This window comes from Elgaria multicarinata, chromosome 8, assembly GCF_023053635.1.
Source record: "Elgaria multicarinata webbii isolate HBS135686 ecotype San Diego chromosome 8, rElgMul1.1.pri, whole genome shotgun sequence".
NCBI classification, from domain to species: domain Eukaryota; kingdom Metazoa; phylum Chordata; class Lepidosauria; order Squamata; family Anguidae; genus Elgaria; species Elgaria multicarinata.
Genome location: NC_086178.1, coordinates 55119472 through 55144430, shown reverse-complemented (window position 1 = coordinate 55144430; position 24959 = coordinate 55119472). Strand labels below are relative to the sequence as shown.

The 24959-nt window shown below is 49.6% G+C and overlaps 3 protein-coding genes across 5 annotated transcripts; 1 reads left to right on the top strand and 2 right to left on the bottom strand.

Annotated features, from left to right (window-relative positions):
- Positions 1–447: 447 nt before the first annotated feature.
- Positions 448–4058, bottom strand: SLC25A28 (solute carrier family 25 member 28). Of its 3 annotated transcripts, none has more exons than XM_063132472.1 (4): positions 3780–4058; positions 2658–2886; positions 1623–1679; positions 448–1057 (listed from the first exon to the last, which is right to left on the bottom strand). In XM_063132472.1, the coding sequence occupies exons 1-4, from the start codon at positions 4056–4058 to the stop codon at positions 540–542; spliced, it is 1083 nt and encodes a 360-aa protein (XP_062988542.1). In that variant the 3' UTR covers positions 448–539. The 3 variants fall into 3 exon arrangements, with proteins under 3 accessions (XP_062988542.1, XP_062988543.1, XP_062988544.1); XM_063132473.1 differs by lacking the exon at positions 3780–4058 and adding an exon at positions 3637–3692; XM_063132474.1 differs by lacking the exon at positions 2658–2886 and having other exon boundaries at positions 3780–3930.
- Positions 4059–5049: 991 nt separating this feature from the next.
- Positions 5050–20847, top strand: ENTPD7 (ectonucleoside triphosphate diphosphohydrolase 7). The gene is made up of 13 exons (XM_063132476.1): positions 5050–5131; positions 5317–5421; positions 6433–6612; positions 13797–14002; positions 14151–14301; positions 14839–14942; positions 15265–15321; positions 15707–15855; positions 15936–16102; positions 17348–17672; positions 17780–17865; positions 18009–18170; positions 20069–20847. The coding sequence occupies exons 2-13, from the start codon at positions 5414–5416 to the stop codon at positions 20283–20285; spliced, it is 1812 nt and encodes a 603-aa protein (XP_062988546.1). The 5' UTR covers positions 5050–5131; positions 5317–5413; the 3' UTR covers positions 20286–20847.
- An 852-nt stretch (positions 20848–21699) lies between these two features.
- Positions 21700–24844, bottom strand: ATP6V0E2 (ATPase H+ transporting V0 subunit e2). Its single transcript, XM_063132478.1, has 4 exons — positions 24693–24844; positions 23548–23595; positions 22646–22768; positions 21700–22226 (listed from the first exon to the last, which is right to left on the bottom strand). Exons 1-3 carry the CDS (start codon positions 24794–24796, stop codon positions 22675–22677), a joined length of 246 nt encoding a protein of 81 aa, XP_062988548.1. The 5' UTR covers positions 24797–24844; the 3' UTR covers positions 21700–22226; positions 22646–22674.
- Between the last annotated feature and the right edge of the window lie 115 nt (positions 24845–24959).

Here is a 24959-nt window from a genome sequence, read left to right as displayed (position 1 = left end):
TCACAAGAGGAAACAATATCTACCATCGTCCTACAAGTGGGTCCAACTTACTTGTAACAAAGAAAATGCTGAGAATCAGAAGGTGAGACAATAAAAGGGCCATGACAATGAAGCAGACTTTATTGGAGGTGCCAAGGGCCACAACAATCAAAGCCTTCCCAGAGAGCACGAGGTCTGTGTGTGTGCTTCTAGGCAACAGCTCAGCTAACACCTTCTCTGCCTCTATCACCACTAATAACTTCAGCCATTTCTGGGTATGCAGCCCATCACCCCAAGTTTCAATGTGCTCACAGTAGCTCATGGGTAGTCACCCTCATTTTTAGGGGAATGCAAACATTGGTGGGGCAAGGGAGATGCTTGTTAAGTGACAGGCCAGAAAAGGGCAGGCCAAGCTGCTGCCCACTGCATACTATCCGTTTGGGAGAAGGATGATGGGCTGTGCAAAATGCAGCAGCAGGCAAGAGGCGGCATCATTATTCCAAAGGCTTGCTTGTCGTCTGAGTCTGACACCTGCCAATCCAAGGGGAGGTGTCAACATTTCACTTCCTCGCCAACCGTTCCTCCTTTCGCTTTGTGAGGATGTATTTGAAGAACTCATACACGGACCAGGCAATGGCTGTGGAGGGCATCTGGTAAATGACACGGGCCTGCACCCCACGGAAATAGGCAGTCAGCCCACCCACGCGGTACACCGTCCTGAATGCGTGAGCCATGCCTGTAATGTGCCCACTGATGTTGGTATTCAGTGCCAGGGCCTCCTGGGTATTCAGCAGTGTCTTGCAAACATCCAAGGGTGTGGTGACAGCAGCAGCAATGGCCCCTGCACAGGCACCTGCCATCATATGGGAGCTAGGGTTGTATTGTCTATGAGGGTTGAGGTGTTCCTGTAGGGATTCATAGGCCATGAAGTGGATAGCCTGGAAGGGGATGTTCATGGTCAGCTGAGTGGTGTAGCTTCGGTAGAAAGCTCCTGCCCCTTCGTTGCACCACACAGCTCGCACACAGTCTGTTACTCGCTGGTATGGAGAGTTGTACATCTGCATCCTCTGCTTTACCACTGGGGGCAGATGACAGCAGCAGCCCAGCCATGGGGAGGGGGTGGGAAGGGGGGAAAAAGCCAGTAAGTGCAGTGATCTGAACACTGTGCATTATAAGTAAGTAAACACTCCTCATGCTGCATCCCATTCCCTGCAGCCCTCAAACATGCCTCAGTCTTATCTATCAGCCCAGCAAATCCCACAGAATTCCATAACACAGGAAGAACCAATGATGCCACGTTCCTGGATTGTGAGACACTTAAGTAAAAATTGGGGTCCACTGAAACGTGCTCGGGTTTTGCCTACAGAATGCAGAGAATACACATACAGGAAAGGCCAGGTTATAATATCATTTTCATGTCATTTATCAACCTCCCCTCACCCCGAGCAAGACCACACGGCCCTTCTTCATTCCAGCCAAAGTCTCTTCTGCTTGCCCCACAGCTGAACCCCACCATCCAAACCACCCTTACTGCTCTCTCTGTTGGTACCTTTTTACAAACAATGTGAGAGCACCCTCTGGTGTCAAGAATGGAGCAGCACAAGCTGCTTGAAAGCTGCAGCATAGTTGGGAAGTAGTATTACCTTCTGCTGGGTTCATGGCTGCATCATGAAGCAATGTTGCCACACAGCCTGCTGCGCCTGCAAGACAAGGACTGTTACATATAAAGAAAAGTGGAGAGGAGACCCACCAGGGTCCTCATGAGCTCCCAGAATATTCCATAAAGGGAGTGTGTACATGGAAATAGGGACACCACCCTCCCCAAGAGACAGACAAAGAGTCTACTTAGAAGTCAGCATGAATTTTCAGCAGGAATCACTAAGCCTCTAGTGTAGATAATATTTCTCTGACTTATTCTCAATCCATACTGGAAGAAGGAGGAAACAAAAATACCCATAAGACTTTAATGTCCTTAATTCCTAGAGCACAGAAGAGCCAAGACTGTCCTGCAGTTTTTTGGGACTCCACCACCCTCCTGCCAACAGATTTCAAAGACTGATGTTAGGTCCAAACTTAACATCAAGCCAAATGCATCTTTCTATTATCTGTCCAGACTATCAGAGATGGAGGAGCATTAGAAATAGGATATTGCGAAGAAGCAGATGTAAACAGATAAAAACTAGAGCACATGTTATAGGAAGCCAGGGGCTCTCCCCACTCAAGCATTAAGTTGCTAAATAAAGTGATCAGTTTAGGACAAACAGAAGCACACAAATCTCTGGGACATCTGTTTCAAAGGAACAACACTATATAAAAACAAAGAGCAACACACCTATCCCTCTATCGCATCTCAATCTCTCATCACAATAAGGAACAGATCTTCCAACTGTCCTGATGGAAACATCAGCCACTTGCCCCTTCTCATTCCCTTCCCATCCACATACTGCTCTAACAGGACAGTGGCAAACCTATACTTCCACTGATCATGCTTAGATACTGCTTGGAGTTAAGGAAAACACAGTGTTAGGGAAGAGTGCCAATCAAAACCAGGGCTGGGAAGGTAGCAATGCCAGAGCAACAGGAAAGAACCTGACGTCCAATTTCCCCGTCTCATTTTCAGCCCCAACTGGTAACATGGGGACCCCGGGATGGGGTAAGGAGGCAGGAAGGGACAATACCGTTGGCCACGTGACTATTGCCCCCAGCATGGACAATGTCGGTAAGTGTCTTTTTCAACTTTTCGTAGCAGGCGAAATACAAGGCATGGGCAGGGCCAGCTCCTGTGGCTGTGATGTTCAATCCACGCATGGGTCGCCAGATCCCTTCAGTCCGCACAATTCGCCACAGAGCCTCCAGCACATTCCGGTAGCGAGCAGCAGGTTCTGGTTGCAGGCTCTGCATCCTTGTCTGCCAGCACAGGGAAGGGAGCAGGTTAGATATGCCAAGGGACTGACCCAAATAACTTCTCCCCACCCAGCTCTTGCCCACCTGATGCAACATTTCTCTTCACAGACCATCAACATTCGTGGCTCTACAGTGGCTCTGCAGCACACTCTCCCTGCCAGTTGCAAATGACCTTTGCAGATGCAGACCAGTTGGGTTTGGGGGTATTTTTTGGTACTGGTCCATGCCCTGTAGCCCCTGCCACCATCAGCTAAGGGCTCAATCTTATGCATGTTTAGACAGAAAAAAAGTCCAACTCCTCCCAGTATTCCTGAGCCATCGCTGGCTGGAGAATTCTGGAAGCTGCACGACTTTTTCCCCATCTAAACATGCATAGGATTGCGCCCTAAGTGTCCTGCTACCTTAATGACTGAGCCCATATCATTATGTGGGAAGCAGGAAAAGTGGTTTGCCTGCAAAAAGGCCCAGATGCGATCAACTAAATAGTTCCCACTTCTACCATTGGCGGCAATTTGTAACTGTCATCTCAAGCTCCCAAACCAGTAATTGTCCGTTGACACATCCGCCGCAAAAGAGCCATCTACTTGTTGATTCCTACTTCCCTGACATAATTCGTAATCTCTACCTCGCGACATTCATCCCCTTGCCCTTCTGTCAAATATCCAGACTCATCGCTGGTTGGGTCGATTAGGATCGAGCCGAACCGCCCGCCCAAAAACGGATTAAAGCGCAACGCCCCTGGACAACGTGTACCTGCGGTTACCGTGCTCCGGTCTTGCTAAGAGTCTCCTTACAATGACTCCTGGGTCTCGCTGCGAACAGTACATCGCCACCCTTCCCGGCCCCGATTCCCGCCACCGCCGGAATCGCGAGGGCAGCTTTGCACCTGTTCTCACCTTGACACAGTCCACCGGGTACATGAGGCTGTGCTCCAGCACCCCAGCCACAGCCCCTGCCAGCATGTGGGTGGAGGCGGCGGAGCCGCGCGGGAGGGCCTCGTAGTCCGGCTCCGGGCCGGCCTCGGTGTCCGTTCCCCTCCCCCCGTCCCCGCCGCCCCCCGCCACGGGCCACGCCCAGCCCGCCCCGCCACCGCCCAGCAGCAGGAGGAGCTGGCGGTCCGGCACCGCCCCGCCCCGCTGCCCGGGCCCAGCCGCGCCGCCCGCCCCCAACTCCATGGCGCCGCCGTCGAGTCCGTTACGGGATGCCCGCTCGGTCCTGCGGCTCCCGCTCTGCCCAGCCCGCCCACGGACACCGTTCATTGGTCACTGTCGATATCCGCGCCGCCCAAGGCCAACCTCCATTGGTCCGTCCCGACTCCGGCTAGTTTCTATTGGCTAATGCCAGCCTTGCCTCCCGCCTATCCAGAGAAGAAGTTGAGCAATACCTCTTTGACCTTTCTTTCTTTCTTTCGCCCATTGGCTACCTTTCCCCTTTACGCGCTATACATCGGAAGGAGAAAATATTTATTGGGTGCCATACCTGCCATTTAAAATGACAGGCTGGTAATAAGGTCTGCGCAGTTTTCTATGGCGCGTGGGGTTTGTTTGTGGATGCTGGTTGGCTTTTCTTTAGTGATGACGTTGCTATGGGAAGGCTACGTCTACGGCCAGCCTTCCCCAGCCTGGTACTCTCCAAATGTGTTCGACTGCAGCTCCCATCATCCCCACCCAGCACGGGGGAGGGAGAAGGCTATTGGACGAGGGTTGACTGGGAGCTGTCATTGGCTCGGCGTTAAGAGCAGGGCGCTTGTGCGGGTCTTCGAATAGCTCAGCCCACAGAGACAGAACAGGCTGAACTTTTAAAAGCAGCCTTCTCCCACCTAGCGCCCTCCAGATGAGAGGGGCTATAACTCCCAGCCTACATATCTGGAAGGCCCCAGGTTGCGGAAGGCTCATCATCCACGCTTCAGACCGATAAATTGGGCAATATTAGCGTGACGTAATTAAAGGATACATGGGAGGGAATTCCTCCCCGGCCCTTAGCCGGGACCTAGCACTGGATTGGCCCGGACACTGTGACGTATCCGATGCAAATCTTGCTGAATGATGCCTGAGGAAAGTATCGGATTCCATTCTGGAGAGTAAGAGGCGGAGCCAAGGCTTCAGAACGGCCGAAAGTAGCCGGATTGGTTCCGCTACGTCAGCCCTATGTGGACTCTCTTATTGGTTGGTGCTACTGGGCCCCGTCGCCCTGGGGACGTGGCCGGAGCGCTCGCTGCCCCGGCAGGCACCGAACGGCGAGCGAAGCGGTGAGTCCCCTCTGCCAGGGCTGGTGTTCGCCCCCCGCCCTGGTGGCGACTGGCGAGGCGCTCTGTCCGAGCCGCTGAGAGCCATTTGGAGCGTGGAGTTAATTCACCCGGGGTTAATTGTGGCCGTCACGGGGCAGAGAACCGGCACTCCTTGGGTGATCCCGCCTGACCTGCTTCCTTTTCAGGGTCCGGGATCCTCCTGTGGCTGGAGGGGAAAGAGATGCAGCTTCCTCCCGGAGACCGTAGAGGAAGTTAACCGAGTTTGGGGAGTGGGGTGTGCACATGGCCAGGTGAGATAATGGCACGCGAATATTGCGCAGGTAATCCGTGGGACTTCCTTTCCGTAATGGTCAGCTTCTTCCTTGCCTATCGGTCATGGACCATGCTGGCTGGGAATGATGGGAGTTGTAGTCCAAAACATCTCGAAGGCAGCAGGTTGGGGAAGGCTGTTGTATAGGGCTTTGTGTTGGGATGAAAAGCACGCCAGGCTGGCAAGACCTCGAGAGAAAAACTATGCTTCTCTCCCCGCTACCAGTTACAGTGATGTTGTCAGCCTCCAGCTTGTTCTGTGTGGCTGTTAATTCTTAGAAACCTCTGCTGCGCCACAGCACAGCCTGACTAGCAACTAGGGAAGTGCAAAGCTCAAGCTCAGTGCTTATTAAGCAAGGAAGAAGGGAAGCTGACACGTTTCCATGTCGGTCTGGAATGTGGCTGTTGGATGCCGCAGAGTCCCACGTACGTGGCTAGGACGGGTGGGAGCAACACTCCTTCCTTAACGATGAGCATGTCTATAAGGCGAGAAAGAGGGGAAATGAGCCACACACCCATTCCCTGTGCCTATACAGGGCTATGAAAGTGGTTACTGCTGCAATGTGGTGCATACTTACCTGGCAGTAAGCCCCACTAGACACAGTGGGATGTGCTTCTGAGTCAACATATGTGTTGGGTTTCATCGTTGTAGTAACTGACTGAAAGCCACTGCAGTCTGACCCAGATGGTCAGTTCAGATGCAAGATTGTCAATTAGACAAAAACACTCTCTTAAGACTGCAGTACTCCATGTTCTCATGAATCTGTGGGGCCCAGCTCTTCCTAAATGTGTGTTAGGAGTTCCCAGCCTCCTTAGAAGAAGGGTTCCTCCTCTTCCAACCTACTAGCTGTGGGCTGTTTTGTTTTCTCTGTGGATGTTGGAAGTACCCGTGCTTGGCATTTTTTATGGTCAATTCTTATGTATTGACCGAGGCTCTTGCCAGACTTTAACAGTTGTTACTCTGTTCTCTCCCCCTCCCCTTTCTCTTCCAGGATCAGTTTTTCTTGCCTGTGTCCAGCAACTTGGCACTTCACCGTGCCCTCGGTGAGCCTTTGCCTTCGTCAGCGTTTGGCTCTGCTGGGCCTCTTGCTTGGAGCCTGCCTTCTGCTGCTTTTGACAATTACAAATCTGTGGCATTGGAAAGCTGACTCCCAGGACAGGCAGTTTGAAAGGTGGGTGAATGGGGCAGGGGGCTGGCCTGAGACATGCTAAGGGAAGCCAAACGGATGTTTCCTGGCCTGGTTGTGAAGATCACATTGTGCAGGGTGCATAATCTGCAAGCAAGACCTCTGTCAAGAGTGATCTGTCCCTTTTCTGGCAGTTTGTTGGAAGGGAGGAAGAGGGGGAGATGGAGAATAGGAAGCAGCGGAGAGAGATGGCTGAGCCCCTGCCTATGGCTGGTATGGGTCACTGGCAGATTTTTTTTTTTTTTAGTATTCATTCATTCATTTATTGGAAGCATTTTTATACCGTTTCTTAGCCCAAAATGCTCTTAGAGCAGCTTACATTCAATCAGTAGAACAAGAAGGTTCTTGCCCACAGGCATACAGTCTAAAAGGACACAGCACTCAAGGAAAAAAGACTGGGAAGGGAAGAGGGGGGAAAAACCCACCTTTCATCAGGGTTGGTAAAATGGCTCTGCTTTCCTTCTCATCTCCCTCCCTACAGTCTGCTGGAATGGTTCAAGATTACCCCCAGGGAATGTGGCCCTCAACAGAAAAAAGGTTCCCTAGCTCTGGCATAGAGAGAATCTTTCTGGCTCTTAGTGTGCCAATCCTATGCTGGTGAACATTTCTCTGCTGGGAGCCACTCACTGTGAAATCTGTAGCACTTGTGCAATGCAATTCTATACATATTTACTCAGAAGTAAGTCCCACTATGTTCAATGGTGTCTACTTCCTAGTAAGTACATTTTGGGAAGCAATGTAACTTAGATCTGAGGTAGAAACCAAAGAAGCAAAGTGTGCTTGATACATAAGTGCTGGGAGCCTATCAGCTTCCATTGTCCGCATTTCCAAATCAACTGAGCTTTGGCATAGCATTTTAAATGGCTTTCTTCTGAAGCCGCTAGTAGTGGATATAAGAGGAAAAGCCTCTCTGTATCTTGCCAAATGCACCAAGATTAAGGGATTAATTGGGAATTGAGCACAATGTTGCTCTCAGAGAGATGGAGCAGATACAGCAGTTCTCTAATAATTTGGTGCAAACAGTAGGCTCCAGCATGATGGTCGTCCCACCAGAAATCTTTGTGTGCCCCTTCGGAAGACGATGCCAGATTTGTTTCTGCTACTGACTAATCTAAAATAGAGGAAAGCCATAGGAACAAAAATGGGCTTAGGGCGTAATGCATGGCAGGCTGGGGAATGCTGGAAGTTGTAGGACTTTTTCTCTGTCCAAACTTGTATAGGACTGCAACACTGAGGAAGTAATTACCCAGAAATGCAAATTCTTTCAGATTAGAAATAAACCCACTCCGAAAGGGAAGTGTTGCTTCATATGGAGCATAGCGGGGTATCTTCAGGGTGAGAAAGTGCTGTGTGCCCTTTAACCAGAAGTGTGTGCACAATGTAGATTCTATGTCCTAGAATCTGGTGCCCTGTGAAAGCCATGGGGAAGGGCAGAGCTTGTCCTAACAAAAGAGGGCAATTTCCACCTGCAGGGACTTCAGCTGGTGTTTTCCCACCAGCAAAGGCCTAAACCTTTTTAGAGTGGAGGAGGAAGGGGGTGCCCAGGGTTACCTGCACAGTCTTAACACAAGATCAGGGTGGCCGTGATCAATGCTGCCAGGCAGAGCTTTCACAGTGCTACTCTGTGGCGGCTTTGTTGGCTCCCTCTCTCTCCATTGGTGGAATGTTAGGAACAGATCGGTGTTGGCATCTTAGATGGTGTACATCTGGAAGGCACCAGGTTGGAGAAGGTTGGTCCAAGTGTTGGAAACTCTGCATTTTGGTGGGATTTTCCCTCCCTTCATTCACTGATTTCAACCCAGGCCTTTTTCGCTTCTCTTCTGTACGGAGCCTGGCTAGGCTGCTCTTCTGAGATGCGGTTTGTGTTCGGCTGTCGGAATAAATGATATGTCACACGAACGCTTCCCCGAGTTGGTTTGCCCACCCTCTTTATGCCGGGCCTTCTCTTTTGTTAAAACAGGGATGCGGAACCCCTTTCAGCCCAAGGGCCGAATTCCATTTCAGAGAAACTCTCTGGGGCTGCATTCCAGGATTGGGCCGGGCCAAAGTCAAAAGTGGCAGGCCTTGAAGGCAAAAGGGGTGGGGCCCAAAGTACCAAAAATTAGTAGCATAATTTAACTTAACACTTGTACTGCCAGTAAGTAAGCCTCAGGAGTGGCATTTCAACCTTTTTGAATGGGGAAAAGGTGAGGAAAGCACTAAAGTACTGGTAGTTGGAAGGAAAAGGGGTGTAGCCAGGTGGGCTTCTGGGGAACCCCAGAGGGCCAGATTTGTCCCCCAAGAGGACTGGATTTGGCCCCTGGGTCGGAGGTTCTGCACCCCTTCGTTCAAACCTTACTTCTTGTGGTTGCACTTCAGAAGTTTAAGACCAACCACCATATATCTTATGCCATGCCTACCTACTCCCACATAGAATCCATTTCTGTGTGCCTGTGCTGGTGGCAGGGGCACTCTTGAAATGGGTATTTCCTTGGGTAAGGTTTTTTTTTTGACACCCCAATCTCTCTGTGCACAGGAGTCTTCCTCCTCCCACCCCTGCAACTTTCCCTATACTCCTCTTAAGATCAGTAGCATTTCAGAACTAGATATGTAGATGTTTTTAACTTGGCCTAGACTACTTGAATAAAGGAAGTTATCTCTATTGATGAGACTAGAGAGACAGGAAAGCATCAAAGACAACAAGCAACTCGTAAAGAACAAAAAAGGTAAAATCTTTCAAGATTTGTAAATAGCTTTGTTACTCTGCTGCAGCCTTCACCAACCTGCTGCCCTCCAGAGGTTTTAGACTACAACTTCCAGCACTCCTGATGGGAGTTGAAGTCCAAAAGATCCAGGGGGCACCAGGTTAAGGAAGGCTGTTTTATTGGGTAGATTATTGAAAATTAAAATTTACTAAACTTAGGGTTAAATCCAACGTTAACCTTATGTAGGATAGACCCCTTGAAATGAATGGGACTTAAGTTAGTCATGACTAACTTCTATATCATTGTTTTCAGTGGGTCTACTCTATGTAGGACTAACATTGGATTTAATCTTAAAAGGCAGCTTGTTACATTTCTATGGATAACATGACAGACAGCAATTCTCTAAATAAAGTGATGAAGGCTGATAATTTCCCATGACAATACCACCTCCACCCCCAAGGGCTTCTTGGGAAGATCAGAAGTCCTTTTTAAGGTTCTGATTTAGGATCCCGCAATCTGATGTAGACTCTCACGGTCTGGTGGAAAATGACAGCGCTTCCTCTGAAGCCCACATTCTATTTAATATGCAAAAGAGGCTCTGCAGCTGTGGTTCTTTCTTAAGATTAAAGAGTCTAGACTTGTAGATGTTATCACTTTAAAATGGGCCATTAAGATAAAGGAAGGGCAGATGTTTTGGCCAGGGTTAGTCATTTGCATTTGACAACCACCTCAAACAATTGCTTTTCAGACCAAAGAATAGATTGGTAATTACTTTTGCATTCACATTTCCTAGAAGTGTATGTGATTCTCTCTGCCTGCCCTTATGAGTGGCAGGCTGGATTAATAAAAGACATGTTTTTGTTAACAGAATTTTTTTCTCTTGCTACATATTATAATCTGCATAACATCCTGAATGTAGTACTTCTATTATTACTGCATTTTCTTCCATCATGGAACTCAATGTACCACAGATAAGGGTTAGGGTTATGGAACTCAACAGAGCATGCATAACATTCACAAGTGGTATCCCAGCCTGGCAGTGACCAGGTCAGACCTGCTTAGCTTCAGCAGGTTGCTGTAACGTGTGCCTTCGGACCATCACTCGGGGCTAGTACTTGTGCCTTCTCTGTCAAGACCAGAGGTGCTCCTGAAAGATATCTTCAATGTATGGCTTAGAAGAGGGGCTCTGGCTCAGTGGTAGAGCACATGCTTTGCATGCAGAAAGTCCCAGGTTCATAAGAACATAAGAAGGGCCATGCTGAACCAGACCAAGGGCCCATCTAGTTCAGTTTCTGGCATCTCCAGCTAAGGCTGGAAGAACCACCGATTTGAAACCCTGGAGAGCCCCCAATACCGGGCTAGATGAGACTGGAGCAGGCAGGGACCATCAGAGCCTGCTTCAGTTGGACACACACACCCCCCAGGGCTAACACCTTCACCTTGTGGGGAAGAAGGAGCTGTTGGTTTGCCCCTCCATTGGGAGATGAGAGGACGGAGCAGGGCCTTCCCACCAGCCTAAGCAGTCTCCTTAATTTCCTTTTATTTTCTCCCTCTTCCCTCCCCATCCACTTTTCCTTGTGTGTCATGTCTTTTTTTTAGAATGTAAGCCTGAGGGTAGGGACTGTCTTCTTTAATGATACGTTGTAAGCCGCTCCGAGAGCCTTTTGGCTGAGGTGCGGGATAAAAATACTCTAAATAAATAAATAAATAGATGGACCCATGACTGGACCTCGGAATAAGGCAGCTTCCTGTGTTCCTATCAATTCAGTGGGATGTGATATGGACCAAAGGGGGTTTCTTCTTGGGGGCAACTACAGCTGCTTCCAGGCAAGGCTTTTTCTCTACAATCCCACTGCCTCATTCACAGGATTTTAGGGGAAACCCAAATAACGTTGTCTTCAGTTTTGAGCCTTCCCATGCTTTCCCATTGTTGTTCCTTCTCACTGTTGCTCTTACCAGAAAAAAAAGACGGCATAGCCGCCCTGTGCCTTTTGCTTGTGCTTTTGATCGTTAGCGCTAGGAGCCCTCCCGCTGGGAAGCCCCCCACCACCCCCAGTCAGGCAAGAACTGCACTGCCATGCAAATTAGAATGTGATGTTCTGTGGCTCCTCTAGACCTCAACCCCTGGTGCAAAGTTCTGATCCTACTTGAGACATGGTTTGTGTCTGTGTGTGTCTATTCCGAGAGCAGCAGCTTGGTGGGTCCTTGCACCGATTCCCCCTGGCCCCAAGCCTTGTTCTGTCACTTATCTGGCAACTGGTCCCACCACACTGTAAGTTTGTCTTTCTTTCCCCCTGTTTCACAAATGCTGATGGATGGAAGTAAAATAAAACATGCTGGGATGTCAAGATTGGCTCTAGGCCTGTCAGCCGTGCTGACTGGCATGTATCTGAATGCCCAGGGAAGCTGTGTCTTCTTCTCCAGGAGCCAGGACTCCATAATCTTTGTTCCTCTGGCAACTAGCCTAGGGAGGTCTTTTTCAACCACCTGCTTTATTCCAGCTGTTGCTGCTGGATGGGGGAAGCTGTAGAGGTTGTGCTGGCTGAGCAAGAATTTCCTTCGTTGTGAGGAAGGGGAGCAGAATTGATATTTAAAAAGCTATGATGGTTTGAATTCTCTGTCTGATGGATGTGCATAACTTACTCATTTCATTCGCATCATTGTTAATAGTAGGACACACTGACATTATTATTATTATTATTTATTGCATTTTTATACCGCCCAATAGCCGAAGCTCCCTGGGCGGTTCACAAAAACTAAAACAATTCAAAGTGTAAAACAAACAGTATAAAAACATGAGAGAAAATACACATTAAAACGAATTAAAACATACCGTACATGATTAAAACATCATGAAAACATTCTAAATATGTTATCTGCCATCTCCCATATCCTCTGTTCTGATGGTGCTGACTAAATGGCACAGAGGTGAGATTGGGCATATCTGCCTGAGTTCTGTGGCTCTTTGGGAGCTGAGGCCAGACCAGTGCCTCAGAGGATCCAAGAGCTTTCATCCTGCTTCCGGACAGGGGAGCAAGAGCCTCCACAGGGACTAGCAGCATGTGCTGCCAGCATTGCTTGGAGCACTCATGGAGGAGCAATATATATAGGCATTCCCTATTCAATAGCCAGTCTCTGAAAGGGTTGGGCGGACACTGCGCTGAGCTGGTGGTGTGTTTTCATCCATGTCTCTTGGGACCATGAGTGCCTGGCTAAGCTAAAGAGTGAGCTGGCAAAGCATCATCTCTAGTCCTCATGGAAAGGGGTTGGTGTCCTGGAGAGCTCAAGAATGTGACCAGCACGAAGGGCAGGACCTGCTTCAAGGAATGTTATGGGGGAATCCAGAGCACTGTTGGCAGGAGAAGTCCTCTTATTTGGAGCAATGGGGGTGGGGGAAGATCTAGCTAAGACCTGCAGGTGCAGGTTCGCTTGGACTTGATAGCCCAGGAACCACAGGGGTTGTCATGGGTCAGCAAGGCCTGGTTCCATGAGTGAAAGGGAGAGCAAGCAAAATACTGTGCTCTCATTTCTTTTTGGTTTCTTGAGGCCTTTTCTGCTGCCATTAAGTAGAAGTCTTTATTTCTCTGGCTGGCTCCATCAAACCAGTCTCAGAACTCTGGGTAGTGTAGGGGTTGGCTGTTAGAAGTGGGGTGTATAACCAAAATCTAAATGGATACATGCATGCATACACATGCCACAAAGAACCCATATGAGCGATAGGGTAATATGACAACAGGGATAAACGCATCCAACTAAATTAATTACACTGTGTTCCTATATTATCTTTTTTCCAGCCAATGACTTACTGTCATTGGTCCAACCTTCCCAGACAGTTCTCTAGTTTTGACAGCTCTGACTCTTCCTTTCCTCTAGGAAAGCCTTCTTTCCTTTCTTCCTTCTTGCTCTGTCTGTCTCTCTCTGCTCCTCTGCATTTTGCTTTTATTTTCTAAAATTAGTTTCCCCGCCTCTCCCCAACCAATCAGGAGAGTAGTTTCTTGTTCATTTCTGCCAACTAAGTTTAAACTTTTCCTCTCTCTTTCTCTGACCGTCTGTTGAACTTTACCTTCTGCTTCCTGAGCAAAACTTGTATATTCTAATTAATCCTTTCACCTCTAAACTATTAACTTTTTGGCTGAAACTGACTAGTGCGTGCATGCGCACACAATTTAACTCCACAATATCCATAAATGGAGGACAATTCTGTTTCTCCATAGGGATAAAGGACGATGGCAAGACTTGCTTGCTCTTAAATTCTCAGAATACCCTTTGCCAGCTGCTGCCCTTGAGGCTGTTGCTCCCATCCCACTTCTGCAGGTGAGAGTATCCTGCCCCCCTGAGTCTTGCCTTCTCTCGGGGACGTCCAAAGCGACAGGAACACTTTTTATGGGCGTCCAGCTCTGACTTTTTTGTGGTGCTGAGACTACGTGTGGTGTTTGTCTCTGTCTCTTACCCCTCCAGACTAAATCTCCATCTTCACGCTTGCAGGTATTTGGCAAGATATCGAGCCTTGGAGGCAACGGACACAAAGGACCCAACTCTGAGTTACGGGGTTGTTGTTGACTGCGGGAGCAGCGGGTCCCGGGTCTTTGTGTATTTTTGGCCACCGCACAATAAGAATCTCCATGACCTGCTGGACATCCGGCAGATGCGAGACCACAGCAGCGAACCTGTGGTCAAGAAGATCAAGCCAGGTGTGGATCTTCTGGATTCCTTTTTGCTACAGTAGGCCCAGGCCCGCAGGCAGCTGGGGGCTCCCCTAGTTGCACTCCAGGAGTGTGTGAGTGAGTGAGTGAATGAGTGCTGCTGCTGCTGCTCAGGCTATTCCTTTTGCTTGAACAGGGATCTCTACGCTGGCAAAAACTCCAGAGAAGGCTAGTGAATACATGAGGCCACTGCTCAGCTTCGCTGCCACCTACGTGCCCAAGGCCAAGCACAAGGAGACTCCCCTCTACATCTTGTGTACTGCAGGAATGAGGCTACTGCCTGACCGGTAAGCGATCGATACCTTTCCTGGACCTGAGTTAGCCTAGGCTTGGGGCCAGGGAGCAGGAAATGCTGGGTTCCTAGGAGCAAGCGATGGGCTTGTATCCTGGAGTGGGGTGTGGGGGGAGGACAGCACCGCCCCCTCCAAGAAGCAGGACTGCTTGGAGGAGCCCCTTGTAGGACAAAGCCGCAATAGGGCCGCGGCTCCTCCCTCTTTGGTTGGCTGCAAGGCTTGGGTGGGCAGTTTAAAAGCTAAGTGGGTTTCCCAGCATTGTGCTCCGTGGAGCAACTTTCTCTCTTCCCTGGCCCCGCCATCCAACCCCTAACCGAGTAGCAGTGGCTTCTGTGCCCCGTGGAGCTAAATATTAAACCGTACTTCAGAAGCTTGAGTCTTTGCAAATTCCTGGCTGAAAAGAAGCCAAGGGAGAAGGATTGGACTCTTGCACTGGGGGACAAAACAACGGAGTCTGCAGGGAGAGAGGCGGGATGTGTCTCCGTACAGAGAACCTGGAGATGCTGATTGTCTTCCTGTGGCTCTTTGCAGGCAGCAGGCGGCCATCCTGGAGGACCTGGTGAGGGACGTGCCCTTGGAATTTGACTTCCTCTTCTCGGAATCGCAGGCGGAAGTGATCTCGGGGAAGCAGGAAGGTGGGAGCCGCTCCACGACAGGGGAGGGGGAGTTTGGCTAAGCGTTAACAACACAGCAAGGGCCCGCGGGGAGAGACTACTGCACAGGCTCAGCCACTTGGTTCCTCCAGACCCGGCTGAAATGAGCTGTGACTTGAGAGGGGCTGTGCAGTGGGGCTGAGTGGGACACAAGCTCCGCCCACAGCTGTGGTGCCTGTCCGGGGGCGGTACTTCCTCCCATCAAGCTTCCCAGGAACCTGCTGCTGCTGCTGCACCAATCCCTAAACTTCCCTTGTATCTACTGGGGGCTTAGCAGCACCTGTAACTTTCTCTTTCTCCCCAGGGGTCTACGCTTGGATAGGCATCAACTTTGTCCTGGGGAGATTTGACCACGAAGAAGGTGAGGCTGGGGCAAAGGATGGTGGGCCGAATGCCGCCTTCCCCAAAAGGGTTGGACTGCAATGCCCATCACGCACCCACCCAACATCCTCCTGGTTGTGGGTGGTGGGAGTTGTAGTCCAACACATCTGGAGGGCGCCAGGTTGGAGAAATCTAGCCTAATGGATAGTTTTTCACTTTGGGTCTCTCCCCCCCCCCGCCCCTTATTGCGGGGATGTCCTCTGCAGCCTGCTCAGTTCCCAGCAGGAGCAGAAGTGAGCAGCGGAGGAGGCCCTAGTCCAAATTTCCCCTCCTTCCCCTACACATTTCCAGGGGTCCACCCCAAGTAGTGTGGAGAAGGGCGGGTTTCCCTTTTCCGAAACCTTGGTGACTCTCTCTCTCTGCAGAGGAAGATGCGCTGATTTCTGTGACCCTGGCTGGCCAGGAAGAGCCCCTGGTGCGGAAGAGGACAGTTGGGATCCTTGACATGGGAGGCGCCTCCCTGCAGATCGCCTACGAGGTGCCCAGCTCCGCCACCTTCTCTTCTCCTCAGCAGGTGTGTACCTCAAGGAGGGCAAGCGTGTGGCCTGGCCCAGGCTGGGCACGGTCTCTTAACCCTTTTCCTCCCCCTTCCAGGAGGAAGCAGCCAAGAGCCTGCTTGCTGACTTCAACCTGGGCTGCGACGTGCAACACACCAAGCACATCTACCGGGTCTACGTCAACACCTTCCTTGGCTTTGGAGGCAACTTTGCCCGGCAGCGCTACGAAGAGCTGGTACTGAATCAAACCATCGCCCGCAACAGGTATCCTGCCCCTGTAGTGCCAGGCTGCAAAATGTTTGCCCGAAAACTTTGTCCAGGCTGTAAAATGTTTGCAGCTCTAGTTCATGGCCGAAAGGTCTCTCAGATTGCTTTGCGGCACTCCTGGGGCTGACACGAGCTGTTCTGCCTCCCCTTGCTGTACCCGGCCCAAGGCAGGATCGGGAAGGGCAAGTTGGCAGTACTGGTATTGAAAGAGGACAGTTGCCCAGGGGGAAAAGTTGCCCAGAAGCAGCTTACGTATAGATAGAATAGAAATGCCTTGAGCAGGGGACAAAACATCGGAGGAAGATTAACTATTATTCTTTTTCTGCATATCCTACATGCTGTTCCATGCCTGCCCGGAGAGCTGCAATATCTCGCAGGGCTCTTAATAGCAAGGATGGCCGGGCAGGCTGTGGGAAATGAATGACCCATTTTGCTCATTCATCCTCCTGCTTTTGACGCCTTAATGCCCGTATTATGGAAATCAAGCCTGTCCTCCAGGGAGGCTTTTGAACCCTTAGAAAAAGCCTGTTAATTCAGAGAGTAGAGCATATGGCAAGCAGGAGTGGGAACCTGTGGCCCTCCAGCTGATGTTGGACTATAGGTCCCATCATCCTTGACTTGGGGCTGATGGGAGTTGGACTCCAACATTAGAAAGGCTCCAGATTCCCCAGTCTTGGAATCTGGGCTCTAGCCAGCCAGCTTGCTAAGTGGATATGCCAGGATGGGCTGAGGTTGCCCCTTCATTGAATGTGCCGTGGAGGATCCCTTTTTCTTCCTCCTCCCCCACCACAATCCTTGCTCTTTCAGTCACTGATGTACTCTGACTTCAGCACTTCCATTTTATGTCCACCCTTATGTTCAAGAGCAAATAAAGTCCAGGGATGGGAACCCTCTTTCCAGCAGGGGTGGGGTGCCTCTGGACGCATGGCATGCACTCATTTTTGCACACTTGCACTTGGCGGTAGTGCTGGGTGTATGTGCATACCCCACTGACAGAGCATCTGTTAGCAGTGGGGCTTGTAGATCCTTCCGGTAGCAGGAAAGAGAATTGAGTTGTTTGTATATATTTGCAGGCTGCAGCAGAGGAGAGGTAGGCCGGTCACCCGAAGAATGAGGGCGGTGGGAGAAGAAGCATCCCTTTTGCCTGTTTAGGAAAGGCAGGAGCTGTGCTTGCTTATTGCCCAGAGTTGGGAATGTCGGGTTTCTCTTTCCCAGATTCTGAGGCCTGGGCTCTAATTGCAGGTTGCGGGGTGAGCAGATGGGGTCAACCCCTGAGGTGCCAGTCTTAGACCCTTGCCTGCCTGTGGGACTGGAGGATGTTGTGGATCAGGGTAGCCAGACCCTGCACATCAGGGGCCAAGGAGACTGGCAGGCCTGCGCAGAGCAATTACGCCCCCTGCTGGCTGGAGACAACAGTAGCCAAGTGGCTTTGACCAACACCTATCAGGCCCCTCTGGATTTTACGAACAGCGAATTCTACGGGTTCTCCGAGTTCTACTACTGCACCGACGATGTGCTGCGCCTGGGAGGACCATATCATAGGCCCACGTTCGCACGGGCTGCCCAGGTGAAAGGGACCGAAAGGGATGGGACTGATGTGATCCCCTTTGCCTAGCTTCTGTGTGGTTTCTGTGCTGATCTCTCTCTTCTCCACTGCCCCTGACCTCCTTCCAGGATTACTGCAGCCTGAGCTGGTCTGTACTGACACAGAGGTTCCGAGACAAGCTGTACTCATCACATGCAGACCTGCACCGTGTCAAGTAAGATGCCCCCTGTCCTGTTTGGGATGGAGCAAATGCTTTGTCCTTGTCCCCCATTGCAGAGGAAGGGATAAGAGCTCTGGGGAATCTGCTTGGTCCCAAGCCAGCATCGTTGTGATGGAGCCCGTTTGCTCTGCTTGCAGGTACCAGTGCTTCAAGTCGGCCTGGATGCACCAAGTCCTTCACGAAGGGTTCCACTTCCCCACGGATTACTCTGGCCTCCGTACGGCCCAGTTGGTGTATGACCGTGAAGTGCAGTGGACGCTGGGAGCCATTCTCTATAAAACCCGCTTCTTGCCGCTCAGGTAATGCTTTTCTGCCCCCTCTCGTCTAGGCCAGTCACTAGTGGCCTTACTCCAGGACTAGCCTTTCCCAACATGGGCTTCTGGGAAGAGCTGGACTCCCAGGATTGTGGCCTTGGAACAAGAGAGTGTGTGTTTGCACTCCACAATCTGTCTTCCGGGTTGCAAAACCTGAAGCATTTCCTAAAATAGTGAGGTGAAGCCAAATTGTTCGGCTGGGAGTGTTCGCTGAAAGGAGAAGGATGGAAAAGCAGAAAAGTAGGGCCACTTGAATTTCTGGTATGCTTTAAGAGCTGCCAGAAAGATGGATTTCAGGGAAGCAAAGTGTCCTGCTTGAATAGGAAGTTGATCCTTGATCAGCAGACAACGTGTATTAAACTTAAGACTCAAATCCATTTTTTTAGTATCTCCCTTCCATCCATAATTGGTTTGTGGGACATAAATTAAAGCCAAATTAAAACATTCGGCAAATGTGGAAGTTACATTTTAGTGCAATACCTGCAGTGCGCGTTTGCTTGCTTTTCTGCTGTTTGCTGTAGCTGAGGCTGCAATCTGGCTTAGTACAGTTTGCCATTTGACCTTTGGGCCAAATCACAATGCAGAAACCTATTTGGGGCTTAGGCAAGAGTTCATACTTCTGCTGATGGATGACTGCTCATGCCTCCTTAGGGAGCCAGCCTTACGTTTGAGGAGCTTTGTCTCAAGCACTGATCTGCGGGAAGGCACGTGGTGTGCTGCACTGAAGCATTCAAAGTGGGGCATGAAGGAAAGGCAAACTCTGTAGTGTGAATAGGTCCTTACATACTCTATTCCGCCCTTCACTGGCTACCATTAGTTCTATGATGCAGAACGTCAAAGAACGTCTGTGGCTTACTGGATAGAAAGGAAAGGATTAGGAAAGCTTCACCACGACCTCATAGTCCACTCTTTTGGCCACTGAAATTTCTGCATTGGCTTCTTTTCAATGAAAGCTCAATTCACAACATGTTACCAACATATTCTCAAGTGTGTGCCGTAGCTGGAAGTTTGGAGTCTTTTTACATTCACAGCTGAGTTTGCTCAATATACTGAATTCCACATTTGAACTTTGAAGCTGTAAGCATGTGGGATCTGTCCAGCCGTTGGTGCATGTATGTGGAGCAGTGGGGAGTTCTACATTCTAGCCCTTGCATCTCTTATGAAATGGCACTACAGCAAATGGAACAATTCAGTAATGCACAAGGCACACAGCTGTTAAACTTTATTATTATTATTATTATTATTATTATTAGTAGTAGTAGTAGTAGTAATAATAATAATAATAATAATATACAATACTGGGGTAAGAGAAAAAAAGATTCTCTTACCCCAGTATTGTATATTATTATTATAAGTTTAGCGGTTGTATGCCTTGTACCTTACTTAATTGTTTGACTTTGTCAACTGCTGCCTCCTACATTGGTTCTCTAGTCTACTATAACAGATGGTGCAGGAGTGTCACCAGCATTCTCAGGGAACATTAATTAATGAGATGTAAAGCTAAGGTAGTACAGTGGCTAGATAAGCTACAGGAACCAGCTGTGCTCTTTCTTGGCCCTGCTTCACAAGGTTGTTGTTATAATAAAATGTGGCACATGGAGGAGAGGACCCTATGTAGGTCCACTTCTACATGGTAGATGTACGGGATATATGTAAACAGGTGCTGATAAGGGTTGCTTACTTTTTTTTAGCAGAGCTCCTGGGCTGTTTGAGAACTACTAGGAGAACCAGAATTTTAGCAAGGGAGGGGTTATCATTGCTTAATCGCTACCTGCATCGCTCACTAAATTTCTGCATCTCAAGCAGCTGCTAAGCGGCTTCACACCTTGCCAAGGGAAACAACCAACCGGAGCCCCCCTGCTGATCTTTCTTTCTGTTTCCAGGGATATCCGCCAGGAGGGCATCCGTCAACCCCACAGCCCTTGGCTCCGTCTCTCCTTCGTCTACAACCACTATCTCTTCTTCGCGTGCATTCTGGTGGTGACGCTCGCGATTGGACTCTACCTCCTCCGTCTGCGCCGCATCCACCGCCAGCAGCAGCTCGACCTGCTGTGGCTGTCAGAAGTGGTGCCGCTGTCAGCGCAGGAGCAGGGCTCCTGACAAAACCGCTACCTCTCTGTGACTGGCCAGTGCTGCCCCCTCGGCACTGGTTTTGAACAGGCCCAAAGCTGTGATCCTCTTGTATTTTTTTTAGTCCAGGATTCTGTAGCACTCCAGCATAGCCCCAGGGCCAAAATCACAAGGGTGTCCGCTCAGATTTGCCCCCTGCCCTGAGCTCCCCCAATGGACACCAGATTTTCCTCTGTGCCCAAAGGCCTCAGCTAGCATAGGATAACCGTGCCGCAAGGAAGAGGACCAGAGCTGCTCTCTTCTATCCTTGACTGTGAGCAAGAGGCAGCATTTCTGCAAGCGACCAAAGAAAACTTGGATTTGCTCAGGGAGGGGAAGGAGAAGGACCTTGTGTGGCCACAGGCCATATTTAGGACTGGACAGCTCTTTGAGTAAGGCACCTCACAGAAAAGGAAAGGAGATTATTCTTTCTGGTGCTTGAAATCTATGACTGTAGGCCTCTCCGCTAAATTCGTGTTGATGCCTGTGAGAGGAGGACCAAATTCATGCATACAGAATTCCATGGGGGTAAAGAACATCCTTTTTTTCAAAAAAAAAAAAAAGGAAAGAAAGAAAAGAAAAGGGGGGTAAACCACCTGCTGCTATTTTCTGCCTCTTTTCTCCCCTCAAAGTGGAACCCAACTGACTTTTGCACACTCTTAAAGTGTGGGGTCCCTCTCAGACCCCATATTATACACAGTGTTGGGGTGCTGCTGTTGCCCCAGAACAGGGCCCTTCAGGTGATCTTCATTCCAAGGAAGACCACCTTGAAATATTGAACATTCCTGCCAGTTCAGCTTGTTTCATGAGGACCGCTACCCCTTTGAATCAGAAACAGTTGTGGGCTATGCCACGCAGGGCATTTGCTTCCATACTTGAACGCCGGCAGCTGTAGCAATAAATGATGTGTTGAGCTGTTCAGGTAGAACTCCTTGATGCTGCTTATGCTTGCAGCTTGTTATCCATGACCAACCAGAAGAATCATCATTCCTTTCTTGTGTGGGAGCCAAGAGACTATCTACACACGGCTTTCCCCAAATGGATGCCCCCCAAATGTGTTGGACCACAATGCCCATCATCCCCAGCCAGTCCAGCTGGTGGTATGGTGGGGGTTGTAGTCCAACACATCTGGAGGGGAGCTGTTTGGGGAAGGCTGATTTACCCCAACTTCATCTTACAGTAAGAAGGTTGCTCTACAGCTTTAAATGCTGCATGTTCCTGAAACAAATAGGCTAGTGAATGGCTTGCCTCCTCCCATTTCCTTACTTGGAAAAATAACTGTCTCTTAGATCATCTCAATGGCTTCTGTGCCAAGAAGTACAGCCCAATTTTAATTTCTGTATGCTATCATGTGGGTGAAGGGGCATTACCCTAGATGACTTTCCAGCCACATAATAGGGTGCTACAAACAGTACAGAAAGAAAAGATGACATCCTGAATTTTTTATTTTCACAATACAATTTTACACCAGATAAATACATCTACAACTGGGAACCCACACAGAGGAAGAGGGAAGTCGAGGCCAATGCACCCTGGCCCAGCAGCCTCATCGCTTAGATAGAGCAACACGTAGAGAGAGCAAGTGTGTGAGGCCACCGTCGCCATTGAAACCGGAAGGAAAGGGGGATATTACACAGCTTCATCAGCAGTGATTCGTTCTTAGCGTTAATCACAAGACTGCCAAGATGCAACTGTTTACCCCAGCTGCCAAGGGAGGGACATTAGTTACAACTTCACAGCAAGGGTAGATACCCCAAGATGCACCCATTAAAACAGTAAGAACAGGGTGGTGGTCAAATACATAAAATGGTCCCTTGATGTGCTTGGGTCTTGGCCCTATTGCTGTGGGGGGTTTGGGTTGTGAATTAAAGATCATTGAGTCTATACTGGAAGGGGCAAGGGGTACAGCTGCATCTAGCATCAAAACAAAGCCTAGAAAAGAGAGAAAAAGATTCTTAGTATTGAACTTTTCCCCCAGTTGAAGACAACCTATCTTGAAACAGAGAGAAGGGGCAGAAACCTATCCTCTAGAACCACTAAGTAGCAGAAGCCAAAGTTATTGCAATCACCTTTCTAGTCCTGCTGGCTGTAATTGGTGTGAGAAATCTGTGGCTCACACTCCCATCAGCCTCAGCCATCTGGAAGGCCACAGGTTCGCCACCCTGAGCTAAGCCATTGCCCAGACTAGTTCAGCTTTCCCAGCAGCTCCACGCTTGGAGCAAGCAAGGAACTAGAAGGGAGTTCATTCCTTTTCCTTTCAAGACATTAATGGGTTGCAACTAACATGGGTGCATTTTGGCATAACAAATCAAGACACTTCTTTGAAGATATTTGCAGGGGTGGACGAGTACCTGCTGAATTGGTCTGCAGTGGGCCCAGGTCACTCCCACAGGAAGCGCACGTACCAGATGGTCTCATTCTTCAGCTGGGGTCCAAACAGTGGGTTAGCTTGAGACAAGATTGCTACTAGCCAGCTGCAATAAAAGAGAAAAGAAAGTGGTACCCAAGTTGGCTCAAAACATTTTTTGCAGCAGTTTTGAAAAACTGGAAGGCATGGATTCCCAGTGGCCCAATTATCCTTACATAAGGGACAGGTGTATGATTTTGGGTGGCTCAAGGTTTGTTTTGGGGTACAAAGCCCCCCAGTTCTTTAACTCAGAAATGTACCACCAAGGAAACAGACTGGGCTTGGGGCATCATATATAAGAGCACTTTGCAGAATAATGAAGCTCTGAGCCAGTTAGGATGCTACAGCATTTGGAAGTTAATAGTAAAAAAGTGGTCCATGGCTTATTATGGGATTATTTAATATTTAATAAATAATTATGGGATCTAAAATCCAAGTGTTAATTCGCATGTGTTGGCCTGGGGGCACCTGCAAGAAAAGTGTCACATTAAAATAAAGCTTTGGGTCAGAGCCAATACATAAGCCACATTGCACCCCAGTGGCAGGGGTGTTTGATTTGAAATCACTTATTTTGAGAAAGAGAGGTGCGTACAAGATTCAGTTTGTTAATGAGACTACTTATCTACCTCCATATCAAATGAAGAACAGGGATCTAGCAAGTCACATTAGCATCATAAGTGGGGGAAGTTAAACACAAAATCAGATTCCTTCTATCCCAGGTTACTTTCTACGCAGCCAGGAACGGGGCACTGGGTGACATGCTTGAGCTAGCCTCAATGGAGAGGGTCCTACTAGGCACAATCCAGCCCACATCCAGTCCTCTTCTCCACGTGTACAAATACTCACAAAAGATAGCAGCAAACAGCAGTTGTCACCAACATGGTGATAATCACTCTGCAGAGAAAAGCACAAAATGATGGGTGAATGAGGCAGACAAGGGCAGGTGTGGTGTGAACACAGAAAGGACACCTAGATCTTAGGCTGGATCTACACATGCAGTGCATCAGCCTCCCCCAACATTGTGCCCTCCAGGTATTAGCATCCCCTAGTCAGTCCAATACATCTGGAGGGCACCAGGTTGGGGAAGGCTATAGTAGATTGTGGCGGCGGTACAATGGGCTGTACCTTTTTCGAATGCATTCCCACATGAAAACTCCTTGCAAACAGAAAGCTAACATATTCCAGACCATCCCTTTGTTGGCTATGCTGGTTTTCTATTTGCAGGATGATGATGATGTTAGAGAGCATGACAACATGTGTTTCTCCTCACCTGCAGCCCATTCTACTTGCAAGTGTAGATCAGGCCTCGTGGGAGGCTAATCAGCTTGTTAGTAGTGCCAGCAGGTAATGTTAAACCCTGGACTTAACCGTCTTATGAGCCCCCCACCCCACCCCTCTTTAGATGGCTGTGTATAGTATTCTGGTGGTGAAGCCCACAACTAATATGTCTCTCCCCACGCCCACCATTCTATAGTTTAAAATTGCTTCTTCATTCCTGATACTTTAGAACAACAAAACTGTTTACCAATCATATATCTCCCTCTGAGCATATGCAGTTCTGAATTTTAAACTCCCTTAAATCACAGCACCACCAAGATTACAGGAATAAAACAGCACCATGTACACTGATGGTGCTATATAAATAAATAAATAAATAATAATAATAATAATAATAATAATAATAATATTTGCGCCTGCTGCCCTTATCACCCGCCATTCTCTGGCTGATCATGCCGGAGGGCCCCAACCCTAACCGTGGACTTTGTCCCCAAGGCCCAGCCCTAGCTGCACTGCTGACGTCGGTGGGGAAGGAAAGCGGGCGAGGGCCGGCGGCGCTTCCTCCATTAAGGCCAGCGGGGATGCTGAACAGGGGATAGTTTCCCTCGTTGCTAGCCAAGCGCGGCCCTAAGACGGATCGCGCGGATTAAGGTCGTGAGAGCCGGGCGAGGGAGCGCAGCAGCGCCGGGGGCGGGTGGGGGGAAAGGGCTCACCCGCGATTGGGCCCCTTCGGCACGAGCCACGGCCCCGCGAACCCCACGAGCCCCCAGAAGACGGAGAAGAGGACCATCGGCAGCGCGAAGCTGTGCGCCGTCATGGCCAAGCCGCTGAAGACCGATGGACGCGACCGCAGCGGAGCAGGGGAGACGGGAGGGCGTCCGCCGCGCTTGACAGGTGGGACAGCTAGGCTCCGCCCACTCGCGCCCTCATTGGCGATCTGGAGAACAGCGGCTGCCGGCGTGAACAGCGATCCAGCGAAC